This window comes from Phaseolus vulgaris, chromosome 1 (assembly GCF_000499845.2).
Source record: "Phaseolus vulgaris cultivar G19833 chromosome 1, P. vulgaris v2.0, whole genome shotgun sequence".
Lineage (NCBI taxonomy): Eukaryota > Viridiplantae > Streptophyta > Magnoliopsida > Fabales > Fabaceae > Phaseolus > Phaseolus vulgaris.
In genome coordinates, this window is record NC_023759.2 from 10,815,594 (window position 1) to 10,829,325 (window position 13,732).

General features: G+C 37.7%; 1 protein-coding gene across 1 annotated transcript; it reads left to right on the forward strand.

Annotated features, from left to right (window-relative positions):
- Positions 1-9,848: 9,848 nt before the first annotated feature.
- On the forward strand, positions 9,849-11,453 carry LOC137815445 (peroxidase 5-like). The gene is made up of 2 exons (XM_068618573.1): positions 9,849-10,187; positions 10,276-11,453. The coding sequence occupies exons 1-2, from the start codon at positions 9,963-9,965 to the stop codon at positions 11,044-11,046; spliced, it is 996 nt and encodes a 331-aa protein (XP_068474674.1). The 5' UTR covers positions 9,849-9,962; the 3' UTR covers positions 11,047-11,453.
- The last annotated feature ends 2,279 nt before the right edge of the window (positions 11,454-13,732 follow it).

Consider the following 13,732-nt stretch of genomic DNA (forward strand, 5'->3'; position numbering starts at 1 on the left):
GAGCACATATGTAAAATCACAGCGCCATATGTTCGTCTTTTGGTATGAAACTTGGACATTCTTACAAAGCTAAGGAACTGCATGAAAAAATTGGGGCTAGAAAATCTGTATTAGTTGGAATAAGCTTTGGTTCCATTCCAAATGCTAACTCTAATCAAAGCAGATATTGTTATTGTGATGAAGAGGGATGGTGCTTCTAATAAGAGGAAATTAAGAACAACATGGCTCAAATGTGCTAGGAAACAAGGTTGGAGCGTTGTAGTCTTAATCATGGAGTTGTTGATTTTTGTTGCCCTGTACGGGCTACGGGTTTGAAGGTTACAACAATTGTAGGCTTGGTGCTTTATTGATGAAGGATAATGGAGTTGTTGGAGACACAAGTATCATGGCAGCCACTAGCTTTCAATGCTGCATAACCTGAAATTATACAGATCTGGTGCACTTTTGTTTATGCTTATTGGTTTAATGTTTTAAAGCTCTGACTTTTTCTTATGAAACAACTTGTTGTAATGTGCTTCTTGTGAGATTTAGTTTAAGTCTCCTTGGTTTTGAAAAAGCAAGTGCCAAAGATCTAGGCCATTGTGCCTGCATTTATTTTTTGCCTGGTATCTTTGAAGATGTATTTTGTATAAGGGTTGGGACACCCCTGAAGTGTCCCCTTAATTATTTTATTCATTGCTGATAAAAAAAAAAGGTCAACTTTTGCAGATTTATACTCATCTCTAGTAAACTCTGGGAAAAAAACATAACTTAAGGATAATGTAGAGAACGTGTGAAAATAATTTATGGGCCAGAGAAAGCATTCAATTTTGATGGCATGGCATTATGATCAACAACAGTTATGTAGATATTAAAGAAAAAAAATTTACCACAAAATGCAATGATTTAGCACACATTCTTGCAATGAAAATGAAAGCTATCCAAAAACCAGAAAACCAGTAATGTTTCCATTTGAAGAAACCTACTAGAAAGACATGGTTTGTGTCATCCCATATAATGTAGAATGCACATAGAGAGAAAAAAAAACTGATCCAAGAAAAAGTGTCTCTAAACTGAGAAAATAATGATGAAACCACTCTTAAATATCAGTAGGTTAAGATCACAATACAATTTAAATTGAATCAAGAATGAAAAGTACTCATTTAGAGATCATGTAACATTACCAGTTATATAAAATCATGTTTTCTAATAGAACACCAAGAATTGCAACTACAAATTTTATTAACAATGACTATGCCTACAGAATGCTAAGACTACTGAACTAGGGTTAACTATAAACTTTTTTTTCTTCTTCATTATTTCCAGAATCTCTCACTTATATATGTGAGATTTAGGTTAACATAGTTTGTTGGGCCAGTATGCTATTGGGCCTACCCTAACATTACTATCCGCCCCAGAAAACACCTTGTCCTCAAAGTGTAGTCTAAAGTGCAATTGGGCCGCAGGGGTGCAGCAACATCTGGGTCGTGGGGGTGCAGCAGGAAATTGGGTCGTGGGGCGTTTTGGGTTGCTCTTGTGCATTAGGGTTTGGTGCACCACTTGTTGCTGTTGCATTGCTTTTTTTCCTCTTTTATTGTTTTTAAATGGGAGAAACGATTTTTGGTCCAATTGGATCTGTATGCTATTGGATCATTTGCATGTGCGTGCTTGAATGAGGTGTGGCATGAAAACAAGGGTATATCTTGTAAGTGGATTGTAGGAGTGAAGGTGGGTTGGGTCTCACGATTTGAAAATTAGGGTTAGATAAAGGAAAAAAGGGTCGCTTGTAAATTAGGTTTAGGAGAGGAGGCGACGCCGTTTGGGAATAGGTTTAGGATGGGGAGGGCGTCGCTGCTGTTTCTTTTCCTTTTTTCTTTGTTTTTGGGAAGAAATAATCTTTGGTGTTTTAAAGAGGATTAAGGAGAGGGACGCAAAAATTGGAGTGGATGTGGCCAGTGTAGTTTCAGGTGACATTGGGAGGCACGGCGGTGGAGGCTAGGGTGCTGCCAGTTGAACGGAGTGGAGCCCGGTGTGCGCAGAGGTTGGTGGCACTGGCTGCGCAACAGTTGGGGCGCAGGTGCTGTTGCGGCGTGTGCGGAGGCTGGCGGTGCGGCGATTGAGGCGCTGGCGGTCAAGGATTTCTTTAATAGTCGAAACACACTCTTGGATAGTGTTTAATATTTCTTTTAGGTCTTTTGATTGGGTTTTTGGAGGCATGGTAAGAGTAATGAAAGCACCAATGATAGAACACCAAAAACTGCAGCTACCAATGAAATACTACACTTTGAGGACAAAGTGTTTTCTGGGGCAGATAGTAATGTTAGGATAGGCCCAATAGCATACTAGCCCAACAAACTATGTTAACCTAAATCTAACATAAATAAGTGAGAGATTCTGAAAATAATGGAGAAGAGAAGAAAAATTTATAGTTAACCCTAGTTTAGTAGTCTTAGCATTCTGTAGGCATAGTCATTGCTAATAGAATTGGTAGCTGCAGTTCTTGGTGTTCTATCATTGGTGCTTTCATTACTCTTACCATGCCTCCAAAAACCCAATCAAAAGACCTAAAAGAAATATTAAACACCATCCAATAGTGTGTTTCGGCTATTGAAGAAATCTTACACCGTCACGCCTAGCGTCGCTAGCCTCCACGTACGCCGCAACAACGGTCGCGCCCCAAACACCGCACCGCCCAGTGCCACCAGCCTCCGCACGCACGAGGACACACGCCGCAACAGCGTTCGCACCCCAACTGTCGCGCAGCCTAGTGCCACCAACCTCCGTGCACAACGGGCTCCACTTCGTTCAACTAGCAGCACCCTAGCCGCCACCGTCGTGCCTCCCAATGTCGCCTGCAACTACACCGCCCAAATCCACTCCAATTTTTGCATCCCTCTCCTTCATCCCCTTTAAAACACCAATGATTATTTCTTCCAAAAAAAAAAAAAACAGCAGTGACGCCGTCCCCGTCCTAAACCTTTCCAAACGGCGTCGCCTCCTCTCCTAAACCTAATTTCCAAGCGACCCTTTTTTCCTTTATCTAACCTTAATTTTCAAATCGTCAGATGCAACCCACCTTCACTCCTGCAATCCACTTACAAGACATACCCTTGTTTTCATGCCACACATCCTTCAAGCACGCACAGGCCAACGGTCTAATTGCATACAGACCCAATTGGACCAAAAATCGTTTCTCCCATTTAAAAAAAAGAAAAAAAAAGAGAGGAAAGAAAGCAATGCAACAACAGCAAGTGGCGCACCAAACCCTAATGCACAAGAGGAACCCAAAAATGCCCTGCGACCCAATTTCATGTTGCACCCCTGCGACCCAATTGCACTTTAGACTACACTTTGAGAAGAAAGTGTTTTCTAGGGCGGATAGTAATGTTAGGATAGGCCCAATAGCATATTGGCCCAACAAACTATGTTAACCTAAATCTCACACATATAAGTGAGAGATTCTGGAAATAATGAAGAAGAGAAGAAAAGTTTATAGTTAACCCTAGTTTAGTAGTCTTAGCATTTTGTAGGCATAGTCATTGTTAATAGAATTGGTAGCTGCAGTTCTTGGTGTTCTATCATTTTCTATACAAAGTATTTAGAATAGTAGTATATTGTTCTTCATCACATTGCCATGCAAAAATAATATTTATATGATAAATAAATGTGTTAATCACAAGAAAAATACCTTACAAATTGTATCAAAATCAACATTGGTTTCAACAAACTAGTTTTTAAGATCTCCATTAAGATTCACAGGTACACCAACCATCTGCAGAATCGAACTAATCAATAAATTTGAAATCATGAGTGTAGTGGAAAAAGGCAAATTAAATTTAACACAACCGCAAATTAAATTTAAAGAACATCTCTATTCTTCGCAATAAAGCCATACACAATATATTTCACAAATTAAGAACCACAATAGATTTCACAAATTAAGAGCCAGCACACGGCAAAGGCAATCCAACAATAGATTTTGAAGATAAGGTTATAGAGCACAAACCTGAATATATGATGGCGAACAGAAGTTTGAAATCCTTGTAAGGAAACGACAATGACGGACAATGAAGGGCAAGAGAGTGAGGGTTAGGTTAGGGCAGACAAGAGTGAGAAGACATTGAAGGGAAGAGTGAGTGAAGGCGACAGTGAAGGACGAGAATGAAGGGCGAAAGTGAAGGGATGAGTGTTTCGCAAAGAGAGTGAAGAGAGGGTTTCGTTCGTGAATAGTGGTTTTGTGAAGAGTTTTCAAAAAGATAGAGAAGAGTTTTCAAGGAGTCAAAGGAGGTTTTAAAAAAAATGGGAATAATGAGGAATGGTATGGAGGCAAGGAAAACGCAAAATTTTTATTTCGAAGGAGAATTGTGACAGTTCAAAATGACATGTTATGAGGATAATTGTGGCAGTTATTAAGATGTCGTATTATACGGATATTTGTGGCGGTTATTAATAACCGCATTATTTAAACTGCCACTTCATACACGATTTTTTGTAGTGAATCCGGATGTAGCCCAACATCATATGGTCACTGCCCTACGACCGAAACTGTTTGTCGACATCCTTTTTAAGAAGCTGACTTCAAACCTTGACGAACTCCGACAACGAGCTACCAAATTTGTGCAACTGGAAGAGTTGAGGGAGTACAAAACTTAGGTAAGGGAGGAGGATGGACGTGATAAGGGGAAGGAGAGACCCGACCGATCCAATTTCGGTCAGTATGACAATATAGAGAGAATTATGGCCCCAGATTCACGAGGTGCACCCCTTTTAATGCTGACAGGGGAAAATCCTGGAAGAGGCCTTGTGTGTCGACCTCATTGCTCCTCTGAGGAAGGTATTAAGTCCTGGAAATGTTGATCCGACACGTAAATGTCGGTATCACCAGAACATAGGCCTTACTACTGAGGAGTTTCAGGCCTTGAAAGATAAGATAGAGGAGCTTATCCAGGTCGGACACCTTAAAAGTATGTGCAAGGCGAAGGCCGGAATATGAAACGTTCTCCCCCGGGAAGGGAAGAACAGTCGAGACAAAAAGAAGGCACAAGGACTATTACCCTCCGATCGAATGATGAGGTGCGCCAAACAGAAATTCGATCAAGGCGTGATGGACCCTCAAGGAGGGTTAAGACTAACCAAAGAGACGGTAGAGAGGTTATTAATATCATTACAGGAGGTTTTGCTGGAGGTGGCAGCTCTAGCTTGGGTAGGAAAAAACATCTCAGAGCAATACAATTGGTGAATTCGATCGCCTTCTCTTTCCGACCGAGGATGCCTCCCATTACTTTCACTGACCAGGACTTCAAGGAAATTGACCCAGCTTAAGACAACCCTATGGTCATAACTATAGACATCGATAAATTCTCTATCATTAAGACCTTGGTCGATCACAGGAGCTCGGTCGATATCTTTTAGTGGAAGACCTTCAAGAGGATGAGGGTTCCATAGGCAAAGATGCAACCATATGGTCGACTTCTCGGGAGAGAGAGTAGATACCTAAGGCTACATTTATTTATATACCAACTTTAAATAGGATAAGGCGATTCGAACGATCAAAGTACGATATTTGGTGGTGGAGACCAATACGTCTTAAATTATTTTCTTGGGTCGACCGTCTCTAAATAAGTTGGGAGCAAATGTATCGACCCCACATCTAGCAATGAAATTCCCCATGGTATCAAAGCATATTTTAACCGTGCAAGTTGATCGAAGGTTGCACGAGAGTTCTATGTGGTAAGTTTAAAGGTAGAACTGACCAGGGGCAACTCATCCCCCACGAGTAAGGGACATTCTCAAGATTGGAGATCCCTACAGGAGCAAAAAACCTCTCAGATGGAGCCCAAACATGAACGATTTGAGCATACGGTCGCTCTGGTTGATCTTGACCCTCAGATTAACGAGCCGAGTCTCAAGCCTGGGAGGATTTGTGGTCGGTCCCCCTTCAAGATGAAAAGCACACAACAAACTTGGGGACATCATTAATTGAGGTTGATGCCGAGATAATCCACCAAGCGTTGAAAAATAATACATATCTTTTTGTGTGGACTGCATCTGTTATGTCGCGAGTGAGCCCTAAAGTAATCACACATAGACTTTCTATGTACAAGGAGGTACGACCGATTGCTCAGAGAAAGCGGAAGATGGGGGACGAGAAGCGACAACTACAAGGGAAGAAGTCCATAAGCTATTAGTGGCCGACTTTATGTGAGAAGTCCATTATGTTAGAATATATGACCTTTAACAAGAGGGGGTGAATTGTGTATAAGAGATTTTCGAAACTTTTGAAGGTTTAATGAAACTCTGTGATGAAATCCAGAAGAGGAACCAAGTTAGCCAATAATACAATCTTTGTTAAAGTGAAACCCAAAAAAACAACCGGTTGTTTCTTCGATTCAATCGGTTGGTTATACCAGCAGAATTTAAAACAACTTAAAAACAGATATTAAAGAGCTAAGGGTTAGAGATAAACATAAAAGCAATTTATATTAGTTCACTCTTACGCCAAAAGCTACATCCAGTCCCCAGAAACCACTGGCAAACCACTATGCAATCAAAACCAGATTACAAACACCACACACCAAAGTAGTGACCTTGAACCCCTCAAGAAACACACTACCTTTTGCAAACCACACCAAGAGTGTTGATCTTGAACACCTCAAGAACACACAACACTCCTTGGCAACACAAATACAGAAATACAGTAATCAAGGAACAAGAGAATAAAATACACCTGGGTATTACAAAGCTTAAAGTTTAGAATTAAAACCCAATCCTAATCCACACACTTAAGCATGATGCAAAGCTCTTTCAAATCTTGGACAAACTATTTTTGATAAACTATTTTTTCTTAATTTTTTATTAGGAGCGTAAAACCACCTTTATATAGACCAACCAAGCGGTCAAAAACATTTAATAAAGGAACCAAGGTAGTTAGGAACATTTAAAACATATTAAAACCACTTAACGGAATTTTGTTAAGGTTTTCAAAAAACAATCGATTGTTTTGTCAAAACAATCGGTTAAATTGACTTTGACAAGAAAGTCAAGCTTTTCAAAACCTTTTCAAAAACAACTAAGGTAAAACAACCTGTTGTTTCTAAATTTCAACTTGTTGAAATTTCAACAGCTTTTTATAAAACCCATCTTTTCAAAAGGTTAAAGATTCAAATGAACTTGGATCATCTTAAGGAGTGAATTAACAAGTTTTAAACAACTAGACAACACACACACACCAAACAACAAGGTCTTCAAGCTTTCCACTTGGATTTGGAGACATCAAAGCATCTTGTTCAACACATTACACTACGTGGTTATCCAATGTAGTAATGGTAAAGAAGATGAGCAACAAGTGGAAGATGTGTACTGATTACAAGAATTTAAACAAGGCTTGCCCAAAAGATTCATATCCTCTACCCAGTATTGACTAACTCGTTCATGGGGCAGCCATAGTGCTCAATTTCCTAGACACTTACTCGGGGTATAATCAAATAAACATGTACTCAAGAGATAAAGAGAAAACAACCTTCATGACGAACGATGCCACTTACTTTTATGAGGTCACGAACTTCAGATAAAAAAATGTCGGGATCATATATCATTGCATGATGGATAAAATCTTCAAAGCAATGATTGAGCCGAATGTTGAAGTCTATGTTGATGACATAGTCGTCAAGTCGGATTCATGCAGATAGCAGGTGAAGGACATGGAGGAAGTCTTTAACGTGTTGAGAGATACTAATATAAGGTTGAATCTTGAGAAGTTTGTGTTCGGTGTCGAGAGGATAATCACTTGATTAATCTTGTGTTCAGTGGAGAAATTGTAAGAGCTTGATTTGTCCTTGTTTCTTTACAATTGTCCAGACATATTCTAATGATTTACATGAGTTTTATTCATTTTCTTCCAATGGATTGAATTGTTATTGATTCCTATTGTTTATTTTTCACAAAATTCATGATTTAAATGTTTTGAAATCATATTAGGTTCCATCAAATTTTATTTTACGAAGGATTTAATAATATGATATTTTGAATGTCGAAACATTGAGATCGAAGGTTCTATATATCCAGTAATTGTGAAGTTTCGTTAGTTTAAATCAAATAAGATAACAACTTATATATTTAGTGCAAGGAAAGGAGAATATCCTTGTACAAAATATGCATGCATTGGTGAAGAGACTTGGTAGTAGTTTGTACAGATTCGACAAACTGATATTTGGATATAGTTTTCATATTCATGTATTATTAACTTTTGAATGTTCATAAGGTGTTTGGAAGAAAGCACAATCCAACCAAACACATAATGAGACCACACACTTATTCTTCCATGGTGGTTATAAAAAGTTAGAGCTGAAACTTGGTTCAAGAAAATATTAGAGCATGTTCTACTTCTACTAAGGAAGAGAATAGTGTAGATTCTTTGAACCCTCCATCACCACCTTCCCTAAATAAGAAATGGAAGAATGTCCATCTAAAAGGATCGAAGACAGGGACTTTTGAGGAATCACGACAAACAACATAATGAATTGTAAGAATAATGTTTTGTTTGTGTTATTTTTAATTCAATATGTGTGTTGAAGTATAACAATTTGTTTTCATTTGTTGAGAAAACATTACAAGGGTCTTTTAATCCTCATAGTTGAGAGGATATTCTTACTATTGCTATCAGACGACCTGAGCACTCTGACCAAGTTCGTGTTGCTGGATATGGTGTGAGGATTCGCTCATACTTTGGACCCTCATCACAACGCAAGGACCATTCCTCCGATAAACCTAGCCAGGAGTATATGCTAGAGTTAAGGAAACAAATAAAGGATGAGGAGTCTAAAATTGAAATAAGAGAGCCTAATTAATTTTGGATGTAGGTGTCATTGGCAACTATTGATCATATTTGTTCAATATCATATCTCTGTAACATCGATTATTACTTCAACATTGTATAATGTTATGTATTTTAACATTAAATCTTTTTATTACAATGTTTATTTTGGATAATAACATATTGAGGGGTAGATCAAGTGCAAACAAAAGTGCACAAGGTATCTCAAGTAAATATGTTCACTCACTTCAATATGTGTGCCATTGATTGATCTAATAACATTTATTTTTACTTGTAGTTCATTAAACAATCTAGAATGAATACGATTACTATGTGATACAGTATATTCATTTTACGTGTTTAATTTCTTTTTATTGGGTGATCTTAATATATACATCGCTTTGTTCACTTTTTTTAAGGACATAAAATTAAATAGTAAAGATAAAAAAATATATATAATATAAAAAAAAAGCTTTTGGATTTGTTTAAGCTATTTTATTTTGTTTAACGCAATAAAATATAACTTTTAATAAAATTACATCTCTATTAATTTTTATGCAATATATATTGTATTTATGTATAACCATGTATAATAAGGTTTACCTTTTTTTATTATTTTGCTGATTGGAACCACAAAAAGTGAGAAACACGTGTTTTTAAGTATAAATTTATTTACTTATATTTATCCACCTGACTCCTCTTGAACCAGTCTTTATGTTGCATTGTTCTGAAAAGCACCATAGAGTGGCTATCAAAATAAAAAAAGTGTCAAATTGTAGTAATTAAATTCGAAGTTAGATGCAGCCACCAAAATCATGATTGACTCAGTTAATGAAGCTGCAATTTTCATCACAGTTCAACTATGGTTTCGTCTTTTGCTCGTGGTCAATATGTTATCTTAGTTTTCCTATAATCTAACATTAAAAAAAGATTGAAGCTGAAGAAGAGAAGAGAAGAGAAGAATTCAACCGCAGACATGACAACTTACACGCCTTCATCTCAATCACCTCTTTCGAAAACAACCTATAAATACATTCCCTTCACCTCCATTCTCACCATCTCTCCTTAATAGCCACTCAAAAAAATACATACACAACACAACCCTTCCTTTTGTCTTCTCCTTAACTTGCAAACTTTCAATCATATATTCTGCTAAATAAGCTTCTGATCGATGGATATTGACACTCCACGCTTCCTTCAAACGATTTCATCTTTGGTTCTCATTCTAGTTTCTGTTTCATCACTGGCCTCAGCGTCTCTCAAAGTGGGTTTCTACACCTCCACATGTCCATCTGCGGAGGAAATAGTGAGAAGTGCTGTGAACAAAGGCATTTCTGAAAACTCTGGCATAGCTGCTGGTCTCATTAGAATGCATTTCCATGACTGCTTTGTCAGGGTAACTTCACTTCACATAATTGTATTCAATATTTTCAGTTTCTGGTTGCATATTAAAGACTCTGACCTTCACTGCTACTTTTGTTCAGGGCTGTGAGGGTTCTGTACTGCTAGCATCAACCCCGGGTAATCCAATAGCGGAGAGAGACCATTTTGCCAACAACCCAAGCTTACGTGGGTTCGAGGTGATCGAGGAGGCCAAGATACAGTTGGAGGCTGCATGTCCAGGAACGGTGTCGTGTGCAGACATATTGGCATTCGCCGCACGAGACAGTGCTCTGAAAGTTGGTGGCATAAACTACGACGTTCCATCAGGACGAAGAGACGGTCGTGTCTCTATCGCCGATGAAGTGGCGCAGAATCTACCTGCACCAACCTCGAATGTGGATGAACTGGTGAGTAGATTTGAACAAAAGGGTTTGTCTGCAGATGAAATGGTGACACTTTCAGGAGCCCATTCGATTGGTGTGTCGCACTGTTCAACCTTCTCAAAGCGCTTGTACTCTTTCAATGACACGTTCAAGCAAGACCCCTCCATGGACTCTTCCTACGCTGAAACCTTGAAGACCAAGTGTCCTGCACCACCTCCCACCTCAGACCCAACGCTGTCTCTTGATCCTTCCACTCCGGTTCGTTTGGATAACAAATACTACGAGGGATTGATCAACCACCGTGGTCTGCTCACATCGGATCAGACGCTGTTCACCACCCAGTCCACAAGGGAAATGGTCGTGAGCAATGCAGACAACGGTGCAAATTGGTCTGAGAAGTTTGCCAAGGCAATGGTGCAAATGGGTTCCATAGAAGTGCTCACTGGCTCCAGTGGTGAGATCAGGAAGCATTGCAGCTTTGTTAATTAATCAACGCATTCACACCAGCTACTCACTCATGCTTCTGGAAACCAAAACTCAATCAATTGAATTCATTTTTTACATGTTGTTCTATATTGTTTTAGAGAAAAAAAAGGTTGTTTGTTGTTAATTGAATTTTTCAAAACTTGTTTGATTCTAAATTGCATATTGATTATATCGGATTAGGGTTTTCCTAGTTTGGAAAACTGATTTAGTTTATTTGTTTGGAGGAGATGAATTTGTTTAGATCATTGATCCGGAAGGAGAGGGAGAAAGAGAGTATGATGTTGATGATGAGATGATGAATAACTAAGGATTGAGGCTGGAAGTGGTTTTCACGACCTTGATCGATTCGGTATGCAGATGCAAGTGTAATGAAATGAAAATTAATTTAATCATGTTACTATATTGGAAAATGTCACATACATTTCTCTTACTTGCTCTAATAAGGTGAATGAATGAAGGTTAAGTTTCTTGTTGCTTCTGTTTTTCCCTTTCACAAGGGGTTTTGAACATGACTAACTTATGTTTCAAATTCTTAATTCGGTCTTCAAAAGTGTTTAATATATGGGTTGAGGGATTTTGTATTTGGCAATCAAATATCTCTCCTGTTTTCTTAAAGTAACATCCTTTCTTTCCGATATTTATCGATAGTTCATGTCATTGGGCATAATTGAGGGATCCTAGTTCTTTCTTCCTTAAGCTTTCTAACTTTGTTGAGCAAAATTGTAAATTACTATATATTATATATTATTTGAAGGATGTAAATATATAACAGTATTGTATCATAAATCATTAAATTTATAAATTAAATTATAATCATTTATTATAATGGATATATATATTAAAAAAAAACTAGCTAACAAGTGATCGTCCTCTAGCGGTCGAGTCAAGATTTCTAATGTCTAGCATCAATCTGTTGCGTCCCAATTTTGGAAAAATAACAATGAATAAGACGAAAACGGGTTAAGTTAATCCATTTTGTCACTCCTATTTTTTAAATTAAGAACAAATTTTCTTTCTTAAACTAAATTTAATGAGTGTCAATAAAACTAATTCTTTAAGAAAAATTGACAATCATCAAAGTTAAGTTAAATATGTTCAATTGTAAAAGAAATGTTAAATATCCAATGATAAGAAAGTTAATAAGCTAGATACAAGTTAGCCATGACAAAGTTGTGTACCAGTGTTCTTGCATATTTTTTAACTAAAGGAAATGGAAACACAAGGCAAAACATATTTTATAATATACCAAAATGAATTAGTTTAATTATTTTTAAATTCAAGTTGTGATTGAACTTTTAAATGTGAAATTAGTTATTTATTTTTTATCATGGGTATGGTTCTATGTTTTTTTTATTTCACCATCTATAGTATTCTATTCTAAAACATACATATAAACACCACATAGATATCTTGCATAGGTAAAGTTTAATAAGATGGGGATTCATGACTTGTGTAGTCTAATTTTTACCAAGTTATACCTAACTCGCTTCCTTTTAAAAATAATTTGAGCATCCTATGGAAACCAAGTAGAGGACGCCCAAGTCCAAGAAGGGGCCCAAGCCCAAAGAATCACTAGGAGCATGGCAAGAGCTTTGGGAAAAGAGTGTCAAATGATGACTCTTCTTATTTCTCTTGTATAGTTGTAGGTGGTGTGGATATTAAATAAATAGTTGTAAATGTATTAGAGAGAGTCACATTGTCCATGTGACTTAGTGGGAGGGTGTAGGTGTAATATAGGAGGTGCCAAAACTAGAAAGGAAGTCACACCTTCCTCATGCTCTAGTTGGCGCCATTTTAGTGTCATTTAGGGGGGTGTTTGCATTTGATTTAGCTTCTCATTTCAGCACCTCTTAGGCTATAAATAAGGTGCTTGCCTTTGTAAAATTCAGAATTGGAAATTTGATATAGAGAAACTGATATGATTCCACTAGCCAAATAGAGATAATTCTTTGACATTCTATGGAATCAACTTGAGTTGGAGATAGCTTAGGCACTTTTAATAGAATTGGATCAATGTTCTATGTTTCAAGAACTCACCAAAACTTGCACCAAACACCAAACTCATATGGAAGATCCATCTATTGCCAATTGAACCGATGAATTTGTGTATAAAAGCAAAAGGACCGAATAGAAAGCTACAATACTGAAATTGAACCGAACAAAATACAAGAAATGAAGAAGAATCAAATAGAAACAGCCAAGGAGAAGATGAACCGAAGCAAATTCAGAAACAAGCTAAAATACCGAATGAAAATGCTAGAAAAGTAAACTAAGACATGTTTTAGCTTCAAATGAACTAGGAGATGAAAGAAAGAAGAACTTATGGAGATGAAGGACTTGGTTTGGTGATCACACCACTTGGATGGTGAAGGCTCCAAGATAAGTGAGCTAGTACCGCCACTTGAGAGAACCAAATGCACTCAAGATAAGACAAGGTGAAGGAGAAGACAAGTTCTCACAATTCTCTCTCAAATTGAGTAGAGTTTCTCTATTACCAATTTCAATTCTGAATTGTGAAGGACCCAAGCTCTCCTTTTATAGGAGCAAGGGCCGGCCAAGTACATGCTTATTCTAGAAGCTACATACTCCTACAACACACCCCCCTACTAAGCTCACTCCTAAGCTCACGTTTTCTTCTAAACTCACACCTAAGCTCACGCTTACTACTAAGCTCACCCCCCCAAGCTCC